Genomic DNA, 12,411 nt, shown 5'->3' on the forward strand with positions numbered 1-12,411 from the left:
GGCCCAGTGCTCTTCAACATTTGTATTAATGACTTGGAGGAGGAGGTGCAGGGAATGCTGATCAGATTTGCAGATGACACAAAATTGGGTGGGATAGCTAATACCCTGGAAGACAGAAATAGAATTCAAAGTGATCTTGATAGGCTGGAGTGCTGGGCAGAAAACCCAATGAAATTTAATAATGAAATTTAATAGAATGAAACATTTAACAGAATGAAATTTAATAGGGATAAATGCCAAGTTCTGCACCTAGGAAAAAGAAACCAAATGCACTGTTATAAGATGGGGGATACTTGGCTCAACAATACTACAGGCGAGAAGGATCTTGGAATTGTTGTCGATCACAAGCTGAATATCAGCCAACAATGTGATGTGGCTGCAAAAAAGGCTAATGCTGTTTTGGGCGGCATTAATAGAAGCATAGCTTCCAAATCACGTGAAGTGCTAGTTCCCCTCTACTCAGCACTGGTTAGGCCTCATCTTGAGTACTGTATCCAGTTCTGGGCACCACACTTTAAGAAGGATGCAGACAACCCGGAGAGGGTTCAGAGGAGGGCAACAAAGATGATCAGGGGACTGGACACAAAGCCCTATGAAGAGAGACTGAAAGAACTGGGCATGTTTAGCCTTGAGAAGAGAAGCCTGAGGGGAGATATGAGAGCGCTCTTCAAGTACTTGAAAGGTTGTCACAGACAGGAAGGCCGGGATCTCTTCTCGATCATCCCAGAGTGCAGGACATGGAATAATAGGCTCAAGTGACAGTGAGCCAGATTCTGGCTGAACATCAGGAAAAACTTCCTGACTGTTAGAGCAATATGACAATGGAACCCATTACCTAGGGAGGTAGTGGGCCCTCCCACACTGGAGGCATTCAAGATGAAGTTGGACAGCCATCTGTCAGGGATGCTTTGACTTAGATTCCTGCATTGAGCAGGGGGTTGGACTCAATGGCCTTATAGGCACCTTCAACCCTACTATTCTATGATTCTATGAAAAGTTCAAAATTTTCTGCATGTCTATCCTTCTCACGCTTCAGCTTTTTAAAAAATGAGCAAAATTTGTCTGGTAGATCTCTAGTGATAAGCATTACACTAACATATTCTTATATAAGATGCTCACACCTGCATTGGCACACAACAGTGGATTCTGTCCATGGAGCTTCAGCCACATCCTATGCAAGACCAAGGGCAGAGGAAGGCATTCATTCTCCTATCAGCCTGACTGTGCAAATGACTTTCTAACATGCATCAGTCATGTACGGTTGCACCAATGTGCCCAAGTCTTCCTGACCTCAATGGGCCCAAAGTGAAGTGCCTAGATATAGGGCTGGCTCCAGAGACTGGCAAGGATGGGCATTTGCTGGCAATCCATGACAAGCAGAGAACCCATCACCTTAAAACCCTACTATTCTCACTTTGCACAAATTATTCAAAAAGATGGAGTCTAAGAGAATCCTTAGAATGCATATCTCACCTCCTCCAGATCTGGGGTTGGGGGCAATGAGGTTGCCATACGCATGGAGGTCCCAAAATCCTAGAGCCAATACTGCCTATATAGCAAACAAGGAGTCCATTGCTGATTTTATGGGGGGATTTCAGTGGTGGTTGAGGGGCAAAATTAATCCGGATCTAGTGATGGGGAACCTCCCCAATACTCAGAATTGGATTGACTCAGGATAAGCTGAGCTATTTCCCCAAACAGATGCACTTTATTAGTCTTGAAGAAGATTAAGGGCTGGACGTGCCTGATCTTGTCTGATCTTGGAAGCTAAGCAGGGTCAGCCCTGGTTAGTACTTGGATGGGAGACCGCCTGGGAAGCAGGCTTCCTGCACTGAGCAGGGGGTTGGACTCGATGGTCTTGTAGGCCCCTTCCCACCCTATGATTCTATGATTTAAAAAGAAGAGGGAGACAAAAAGTCAAATAAGGAAATAGGGAATTTATTAAGTCCCGGAAGTAGTGCTTACTTTGAATAAGTCTTCATCTATCTTCCTCTTTGTTGAGGTCTCTGTCATTGGATGGGATGTATTCTTTTGGGAATGGAACTGGGATACTGGATCAAGGTGAATGGAGCTGTGTTCCCACTGAAAAAATAGAATAATCTCTTTCTGGATCTTGCAGTGGATGTTAAACTGAACATGACAGCCAAGCATGTGAGTCTGTGGCACATACAGCCAATGCCAATTTGGATTGGATCACCAAAATCATTTCAGACATTCAGGAAGCAATAATGGCACCCTGCCCAGCACTGGAAAGACCACATTGGGAGTGCTGTGGTGATTTTGCTGTCAAGAAGGGTGTTGACAAAATTAGAAAGGATTTACAAAACACGAGCTTGAGACAAGATGATGCAGGGTGGGCAACCTGTGGCTCTCCAGATGTTTTGGCCTACAACTCCCATCAGTCCTAACCAGCATAGCCAGGGGTGAGGGATGATGGGAATTGTAGGCCAAAACATTTGGAGGGCCAACAAGTTGCCCACCCCTGAGATAATGGGACTGTAGGAGAAACACAGAGAGGAAAGGGCTGAAGGATTTGGTATGTTTAGACTAGAGAAAGGATTAAGGGGAGGCTGGCTGGAGATGCTGGGAATTGTAGTCCAATACACTTGGAAGGCACCATGTTGGGGAAGGCTGGTCTACTCTGATCTGGCAGGGATGTTTGCAGTGGAGGCTGGTGGCTCTGATGTCAGTGGGGCGGTAAATCCGCTCCAGGCTTCAGTCGGAACCCACCAGAACTCTAAAGGAGCTCTCCAAGGTGCGGATTCACCGCCCCATTGACATCAGAGCCACCAGCCTCCACTGGATCTTTGCTATCCCGTGTTTCCCCGTCCTTTTTTAACTGGAGATGCCAGGATTGGAACTTGGAATCTTGCACGTGCAAAGGCCATTGCTGTGGCCCTCCCTCAAATAGCCAGTGGCGTGGAGGATTCCACTTTCCCCATAGCAGCCTTCACTTACGTTCATGGCTGCTTGAACCAGCAGTGGAAAAAATACAGACACACTTTGCATGAAGGTTTAGAACTGCGATATTGGTGCTTCACCTCTCTGTTGGTGTCATTCCTCAGAGACATCTCTTCCAGAGACCAAACTCCTTCCTGGGTCTCCCAAGTGGTATTTTCAGCAGCTCCCAACTGCCATAAAGAGTTCTCATCCTTTTTCCTTTGAGTTGCGTTTTGTCCTGTCGGACTGCCTGTTGCGTTCGTTGCTTCTGACTCACGGGGCCCTATGTGGTTAGCTGCTTCCTCTGACTCTGCAGAGTCACTAGAATTGCTAATAACAGTTGTCACAAACGTCTGTTCTGCAACCGCCTAATGAAACAAGAAAACACAGCCTGTGAGTCGCAAGGGAAGAAAAGGACTGGCAGCTGAGCCATCTGCAAAGGGGGTTTTCTGCCCAGTGCTTCAAAGCTGCATTTTACCTGGAACTATACTGGGTCAGCACCACTGATGAAAATGAAAGCAGTAAAAAGTTAGTGTGTGAATAACCTGAAAATATTTTCCCATCCCCCCAACACTGAGTGGTGGTGGGAGAATCATGAGAACAGAAGAAGAGCCCTGCTGGATCAGACCAAGGGTCCATCTAGTCCAGCATTCTGTTCACACGGTGGCCGACCAGCTACCCACGGGAAACCCACAAGCACGACATGAGCGCAACAGCGCCCTCCCGCTCATTTTCCCCTGCAGCTGGTGTACATACTGTTTCCAGTACTGCAGGTACTGTTTGCAGTACTTCCAGTACTAGCACCCAGAGACTAGTAGCCATTGATAGCCTTATCCTCCATGAATTTGATGCATCACTCTTAAACCCTGTCAGAGTTGGTGGCCATCACCAAATCAGTCCCTGTCCTCAAGGTTCAGAAACAAAACATTCCATCTTCCAGGCTCTCTCTAATGTTGCTAGCTACAGGGTAACCAAACATACTTTCTATTCTGCTTGCAGGCTGAGCAACACTCTTATTATATTAATGCTGCACTTAAGTAAAATGGTGTCAAGTGGCTAGCCCTCATGGTGGAGGTGAAAATGTCTGGTTTGAATCTTGCCTCCAGTGAGTTCAGTAAGCAAGTAAATGTGAGGATAGAAATACTGAACTATCTTGAAGGGATTGAGCACATGCTCAGTGGTAGAGCACATGCTTGGCATCCAGAAGGTCCCAGGTTCAATCCCCGGCATCTCCAGGTAGGACTGGAAAAAGTTCTGCCTGAAATCCTGGAGAGCCGCTGCTGCCAGTTAGTGTCTGCAATACTGGGCCAGATGGACCATGGGTCCATCCTGAGTCGGGGTAAGGGAGATTCCTATGTTCCTATGCCAGGACAGTGCCATTTCTTCCAATGGGATAACCGCTTGGTTCTTTTGTCCCATTACTGTATCTTTCCGAAACAGATTTTTCAGGCTTTTGAAGCACTACAAAAGTATACAACATCTGTGCGCAGAAAAGACAGTGTGCAAACAAGCTATGACAACGATGACTTTGTCATGCTACCCTCAACCCAGGGGGAGGGGGGATTATCTGCCTCTAGACTAACGCAGCATTGTGTCAAATGTTTGCACGGTTCAGTTTTTACTGTAAAAGCTATTTCTGGGTGCATGAAAATCTTTGCACTAAAATCCCTGAATTCCACTCCCTTGTGCATTTTTGCAGATATTGTTTCCCCAATTTGCTGCTGCTTGTTTTGGGGCAATGGGAGGGGAGACAGAAAGACAGCAGGAACTCTTCCCACTGCTGAGGCAACTAGGGTGACACTCGCTCACATTGGGATGTACATCTCACTGTGTATCGTGTGCAGAGGAACAAGTTCCACATTCCTATGCACATCAAAATGCACATCAGAATGTGGAAGCCACACATCCCATCACAAGTAACACAGGGCCGAGGAATGGCTTCCATATTCAGATGTGCATTTTGCTTGTGGATGTCGTTCCTCTGCCCTGTGCTCCTTGCAATGGGATGTGCATTGGGGATGCATATCCCAGAGTGTGGGAGTGTAAGCCCATGTTGCACTCGTGTCGTGCCTGTGGGTTCCCAGTCAACAGGTGGTTGGCCACGGTGTGAACAGAATGCTGGGCTAGAGGGAGCCTTGGCCTGATCCAGCACAGCTCTTCTTGTGTTCGTATGACCCCTTTAGCTCTTCTCATCCACTCCTTTGTGAACAGTTTTCTGCTCTTTCACCAAGGGGTGTCAAAAACTGTGGAAGGGAGGGGGGCTCATTTTGGAAAAAAGCGCCCTCCCCTGTTTCAGTTCAGCACTAATCCGCAGATTTTTTTTTTAAATTACCTTAGCAATAGTGGTAGGTGGGAAAGTTGAAGGAGACAAGAGAGATTCCTCATCTTCTGGAACTGGGTGCTCCAGATGCATGCTTGGATCTTCTTTGGTCACTTCCGTGGTGCCAGCCAGAAGCTCACCAGGAACTTCATACTTCAGTGAAGTCTATGCACAGCGTACTCACAAAAGTCAGAGGTTACGAAGCAATCTTGGGCCCCCAGTCTGGCCTGATGGCCCCACCCCCTTCCCCTGGTCCCACCCCCTTTCTCCCAGCCACTGATGGTCTGGTGGGTTCCCAGCTTTTGTGCAGCTTCCCCACCAATTCTAAAAGGCTGACATGCCTCTCCTAAGGCTGAGTTACTGGTAGTATTAAGTGAAAATATTTATTTTACCCCACTCTTCAGCCAGAAAAGGCTGTCAGAGTGGCTTACACAGATGAATATTAAGACATATTAAATATGCTGGAATTTTTGGCCTCGCCCCTTTTGCATTCACCTGCCCACCACTGGAATGTGGCTCCTAAGAGCTTCTCCAAAATGGAACTCAACCTTTGGGCTGAAAGAGATTCAGCACCCCTGTCCTAAATCCAGTGAAGGCTGGTGGCTCTGATTTCAGTGGGGCCTTGATTCCATTCTGTGTTTTAGTCTGAACCGTCCAGAACTCTAAAGGAGCTATCCATGGTGCTCAACCCAGTTGGGGGACAGGGTTGAGCACTTTGGATAGCTCCTTTAGAGTTCTGGACAGTTCAGACTAAAACACAGAATGGAATCACAGCCCCACCGAAATCGGAGCCACCAGCCTCCACTGCCTAAATTCTGGTCATCTTTAGGCACTTTCAGCAGCAGACGCCGCTACTGTAACTGAGGCCAGTTGGGGTGCCATCAGTGGAAGCTGGTGGATCCTATTTCGGTGGGGCAATGAATCCGCTCTGAAGAGCTACCCGAAGTGCTTAACCCAATCCCCCAAACCGGTTCAGCACCTTGGAGACCTCCTTTAGAGTTCTGACTGGTTCTGACCGAAATCCTCAGCAGATTCACTGCCCCACTGAAATAGGAGCCACCAGCCTCCACTGGGTGCCGTCCTCCCAGACCAGGTGGAGACAAGTCAGACAGAGGACCAGGGACCAGGTCTTGCAGTAGACAGGCTCTCGGCACCTTCCTGAGCTGGGCCAGCCTTTTTCGCTGATGTCAGCCAGGGCCCCTCGCCTCACAGAGCTGTTGTGGTGAAGAATGTAACGATGATTCAGAAAGCACACTCAGTCTACTGCAATGGGGACCAGCGCTTTCCCCCCTTCTTTCCCCCCGAAATCTCCATAGAATGACACACCTGCGTTCTCTTGCTGTACTCACCATGTAGTCCGCGGTTTGTTTCGATCCATGCTTCTTCTTGGATGACTTCGGCTTTCCCTTCTGGGAAATGCTAGCCATTTGCTGGGTCACCATTTCTACCCCATCCCGCAGGAGAAGGTCAGTCAGTTCCTTCAACAGAGCCAGCTGCAAGTAAAAAATAAATCACTGAGCAAACAGCAAAACACAGCGTAGAGACTAATAAATGACAAAAGAAGATCATTGAATGAGGCCTGCTTGAATAATATGGTAACATTCTGGATCTCCTGTTTTTGCCCACCCCCTTGTGCTTTTGGTAGACTGACCAGCCTTTGTTTTTAAAAATATATTTTAAAGTGTTTGAGAATTTGGACCGGTGGGATAAGGATGTATTTATATGCCTACAAACACCTTTTGCAAAACTCCTTTGGATACTGATGGAGGAGCAGGAAAGAATGTTGCTGATGTCACAGGTGCTAGCCAATTGGAACCAGCTTTCCCCCCCAACAGTCAGCTTTCCCCTAACATGCTTGAAACTTGCAGAATCGCACCCCCCAAGCTTACATTTGGTGGTTGTTACCCTTGCCTCCCGCTCTGTCTGCTGTGTTCCCACAACTCTGGAATTAAGACTGCAATCTCCTTGGGGCAGGGATCTGTCTTTTTTAGTTACGGTATCTGTAAAATGCCATGTATTTTGCTCCTCTAAATCAGGGGTGGGCAACTTTGAGAGGTCTGGGGGCCATTTTTCTCCCACCCCTGCAGGCTGCACCACCCATGGGTGCAAAAAACAGGGGTGGAAATAAAACAAAATAAAAACAAACTGGCACCAGCTGCTGCTGCGGAATGCCAAAAGTGTAAAGCTAATTTTGACACTTTCAGTGCTCTGTTGCAGCTCCAGAAGCTATTTTGTTTGCAAAAAACAATTTCCCCTATTTTGGGTTGGGGGGTCTCCTTGAATTTTAGGGCTGGCAGGGGACACACCGGGGGGCTGTGGGGGCCACATGTTGCCCATCCATGATCTAAATAAATAATTACATCACCCAACTTCCTCCCTTCTTTAGCACCTTTCCAAACCAACCTGCACAATCCAGATCACATTTTTTTGCTGCTGCCGATCACCTTTTGGAAACCTCTGTATTCTTTTGATAAAAGTGCTGACATGCACTGAAAAAACTGTAACATCACCACTGTTTTGCTGTGTGCATGGATAGAGTAGATCTACCATTCAGCAGAAACAGGGTTTTGTGAATTTGCTTTTAAGTGCACATCTGCCCCCCCAACAAATACCCACCAAATACCAATGGGGGTTGGACTTGATGGCCTTGTAGGCCCCTTCCAACCCTACTATTCTATGATTCTCCACCCACCTGAGTAGCTCAAGATACACAGTTCTCAGAATTTAATTCTAATAACACCACTTCTAGACAGAATGGACACATACCTTGATACCATAAGCTTCAAAAAGGCTTTCCAGATCCTGCACTCGGAACAAATGACAACACTAATAAACACCGTTGTGAATCTTGTCCAGTAATAGGACAAAACTGAAACAATGGGGCTGGAATCACAGGATGGTAAACCAAGGAATTTGTTCACATAAGGTATTGTTGGGGCATTGGAAGCACCTACGATGCAGAATCTCACCCCTGTTGTACCACAGGTACAGGTTGCACCAAGTATGAGCAGCGTAGTACCTGGTTTTAAAGAATCTCCTGCTACACCTCTAGTCTTATGCTAAAGTATCAAATCTTCAGCAGTATGAAAAATTCACACACGCATGCACACACACACACACACACACACACTCCTGTGCTCAGCAACTGAGATCCTCTGCTTTGCACCAGAGTTGCACCAGGAGACGCATGTGGATTTGGAACCAGAGTATGCATACCAGTATACATGTTCATAATGGAACAGATGGATAAGGAGTCAGGGCACAAAGATGGAAGGGAGAAGAATGTGGATGTAGAACTCTTACATAACTCTAAGCCATGGCATGGTTTGTCGAAATCTGGCTTCTCATTGTGCCTGAAGCCACCCCCACAAACAAACCATGTTTTGTTAACCCAGTACAAACCACAAATAGGACTCATGGTGCGTTGTTAGCTTATGGATTCCGGCCGGTTTAAACCATGGCATGTCATGATGTCTGAACCCAGAATCATGGCTTATCCCTGGCTTGTCTGCACTGCTGTCCACCCTGGAACATGAAGTGCCTGGCAAGAGCAGCCTGAAAACAACACCCCTCTGAAGTCAGGCAAAATGGGTGGGAGAGAAACAAACCAGAAATGGGGACAAGCAGCCACAGTTTGTTTGCTTGTCTGCAAAACAATCAATGGCTAAAGGAAAAAACCATAGCTTAGAGTTACATGCAAATGCAGCCTTAGGCTTTAATTAATACATGCCCGGGGCAGCGTTGGCCTTCGATGTTTTCACGTCTGAAGCAAAAATTCAGAATGGCACAGATGCATCTACATGCGCAGCACAGGCACATGCAGACATACTACTCTATTTAAAAATTACCCACATTTGAGAAAGAAAAGACACCCCCTTTGGAATCTGCTGCCAGCCCCCACAGGGCTACTCCAGGTTGCTTCATGGCATGCCCACCCTGCTGGAGAACGAAGCGGTGTGCCTCATCATGCTGACCAAATTTTTTTTTTATTTACCTTGATATCCATTCTTTTGCCAGGTGGTCCAGGATCTCCCTTTGAAGAAAAAAAACAACTGGGATGTAATCCATCAGTTCAAGGACAGACACTGGAATGGAAGACAGGGCTGTCCACACAAGGGGGCTGATGCCCCATTGCAGGAAAAGAGCAACTGAAAGGGATAGATCAAACCCCTGCCCCCATGAAAGGCTAGAATATTTGGGGCCTTATGTCAGGAGGTCGCCCCTGCTGCCTTCTGAAATCCTCAGGTAGCCGGAATCAACACGCAGACAATAGGGCTCTTTTCCAAGGCTTTATTTCCATTCAACCTAATGACGCTTACAGATGCTAACTGCTTGATCCTACAAGTGAGACTTAAGAGACCTGCCTACTCGGGGGTTCTAGCCTTAGGAATCAGTTGATCTCCTTTTGGAGGGGAAGGCGGGAAACCTCTGAACTTATGGGCTAGGAGGAGAGCGTTCACCCCCTTCCCGTGGGGCATCAGGGCGCCGCTGTCGCCGTCGCGCCAAGCGGGCTGAGCGCCTCCTCTCAGCGCCTGCCATCTCCTGCTTGATGCTGCGCCAGCGCCTAGTGCCCAGAAACTGCTGTTGCGCCTCCCTCTCCCTGCCAGAGTCATTATCACTCTCAGGAATGTGTACTGGGAGGGACTCTCCCCCTGGCTGCGTTTCTGAACAGCGCGCGGGTTCCTCTCCCATGGTTTCTCTCTCTTCCTCAGAATCAGAACTGCTTTGGGGCTCTCTGGGCTCCGATCCAACGCTGACACCTTATAGTTTAGGGGGAAATGCCAGCAAGGGGGGACATGGGAGAGGTGAATAAAATGATGCATGGTGTGGAGAATGTGAATAAGGGTGCAGCCCAATAGTTACACCTTCATTAGACAGAAGCCTTCGAACCCGGGGGCTTCTGTGGATCCAGTGCTCTGCCAGGATCCATGGGAGGAGCAGTGGAGGCGATTTTTGCCTCTCTCTGCTCCTGCTGTTGTGTTTTAACTCTAGATGGACCTCAGCCCATCTACAGGAGGCATGCTCATGGGGGCCGGAGAGGCCATAGGGTTCTTCGTATCCCAGCCTTTTCTGGCCGTTCCCTTCTCTCACCTCCCCGGCACACCCCCTTTGAGACAGAAAAGCAGTCAGCATGGTTCTTTCCATGCCGGCTGCAAGGGGGTGGGGTGGGGGATGGATCCGATACTGGGGTCCCCCTTCTGGGGTCGTAGGAGTGTCTATGCCCTTGGAGGGGAATGACAAAGAATCCTATGGTCTCCCGGGATAAGATAAAATAAATTCCCCCATCTCCTCTAATATTAGAACCCAGTGGGGTCATCCCATGAGGCTGACTGGTGGGAGAGATGTAGGAAAGAAAAAAGGAAGGACTTCTTAACACGGTCGAATTCACTACCTCGAGATGGCAACCAGCTCAGATGTTTTTAAAGAGGTATTTGTCAAGGGCTCCTTGGAGGCCTCTCTCAGTCTAATCCAGTAGCCAAGTCCAGACACAGACAAAGGGATTCTTTTCAAAGCTTTATTCCTCTTTTACAACTTAACAGCTCTACTGTTAGCAACTAGATATGAGCAGCAGAGTACCTATGCCTTACGTTGGAACAGTTGGTCCCCATTTGAAAGGGAATCACTGGCAGACCCCTGAACTTAAGGACTAGGGAGAGTCCCTCCCCTTTTCACTTGGATCCTCTGGGTGCAGCCGTTGTTTGCACGCCAACCGGGCACTACGCCTCCTTTCTGCGCCCTCCATTTGGCGCTGCTCTCTGCGTCGGCGTCGCACGTCCACCAAGTCTGCTTCCCACGCTCTGTCACTCCCAGGACTGCTATCTAGGCTAGGAATGCTGGTGGAAGGAATCTCCGTCAGCTGTTGGCCCTGGGAAAGAGGAGCGCACTCCTCTCCCAGGAGCGACTGCTCTTCCTCAGAATCAGAACTACTCTGGGATTCTATGGGTTCAGTGTCCACCCTGACAGTATTATACAAACTGACGATGGATAAGGCTTTCAGTGGTGGCTACTCAGGGGGGCCAGATTCTGCCTCCAGGATCAGAGGCAACATCCCTCTGGATACCAGCTGCTGGGCACACAAGTGGGACAGGTCCTCATGTCCTGCTTTGGGCTTCCCAGAGGCATCTCGTTAGCCACAGTAGGGAACAGGATGTTGGACCACATGGGCTTTTGGTCCACCAGGGCTATTCTTTGGTACAGCAAACCAGCAGAATCTCCCATGAACTGAAACAGATCAGGCCCTAGACCTGGGAAGCTCCCACCAAACAACCCAAACTGTGAGTCAGCCCCTGAAACTTTTGTGAACCACCCAGAGAGCGTCGGCTATTGGGCAGTATAGAAATGAAATGAATAAATCAGAGTTGTTCATTTTTAGTAAATAGGCTACACTTGTTTCTACCTGCGAAGAGGTGTGCCAATGCAGATGTGCCATGTTGCTGTTGGGGGCAGGCTCCTTGATTAGATTTGGGACAAGACTGTTCCACACTGCACTAGCAGGGCAGCCCCTGCCTGGACACTGAGCTGTCTCAAGTGTCTCAACTCCCGCAGCAACCACAGTGCGGCCCGTACGGCCTTTGCTCCTTGGGATCTCCTGAGAAGGAGACTCAAAGGGAAGAAGAGGGGTTCCAGGCCTGGTGGGCTTCATTTCACAGAAATCCGGTGTCTGCCTCTACAGATTCCGGTGGAATGAAGGGCACCCAAGCCACAGATTGTCTTCTCAGTGGCCGGACATCTCATCGTGAAGCTTTAGAGTCACCCAGAGGGTCACAAACGTTCCAGGTTCTGATCCTTAATGGCTGCCTTGAAGATTCCCACCAGGTACTGCAGTTTTGTCCCCAACACCTTATCATTGATGGTATCAAATGGCAAAAAGGAAGATAAGGATCAATATGGTGTCATTTGCAACTCTCAGCCTCTAGGTCAGGGGTGGGCAACTTCGGCAGATCTGGGGGCCATTATCTCTTCCTGGACCTCCCCCCCCATGAGCCATACCCCCTCCCTCACACCTTCCCTCGGAATTCCATGGCGCATTGCTGGTGCGCATAACGCCCCCCCCCCCCCGTATTTTCTGCTATGGAGAGGTAAATAGGTCAAATTTAGCTTACGAACTACTTAAATTTGACCCAATTTGTAATGGTAAATAGCTGTTTTTT

The 12,411-nt window shown here is 48.4% G+C and overlaps 1 protein-coding gene across 1 annotated transcript in view; it reads right to left on the minus strand.

Annotated features, from left to right (window-relative positions):
* LOC146339305 (uncharacterized) overlaps positions 1 to 12,411 on the minus strand; it is a 235,057-nt gene that overhangs the window by 109,083 nt on the left and 113,563 nt on the right. The window contains 6 exon segments of the mRNA XM_084811682.1: positions 1,966 to 2,082; positions 3,042 to 3,308; positions 5,273 to 5,425; positions 6,610 to 6,753; positions 8,027 to 8,062; positions 9,255 to 9,293. Coding sequence (XP_084667808.1) covers positions 1,966 to 2,082; positions 3,042 to 3,308; positions 5,273 to 5,425; positions 6,610 to 6,753; positions 8,027 to 8,062; positions 9,255 to 9,293 — 756 coding nt within the window.

Source organism: Heloderma suspectum, chromosome 7 (assembly GCF_057233095.1).
Source record: "Heloderma suspectum isolate Gila_16-S chromosome 7, 16-S_ref, whole genome shotgun sequence".
NCBI lineage: Eukaryota > Metazoa > Chordata > Lepidosauria > Squamata > Helodermatidae > Heloderma > Heloderma suspectum.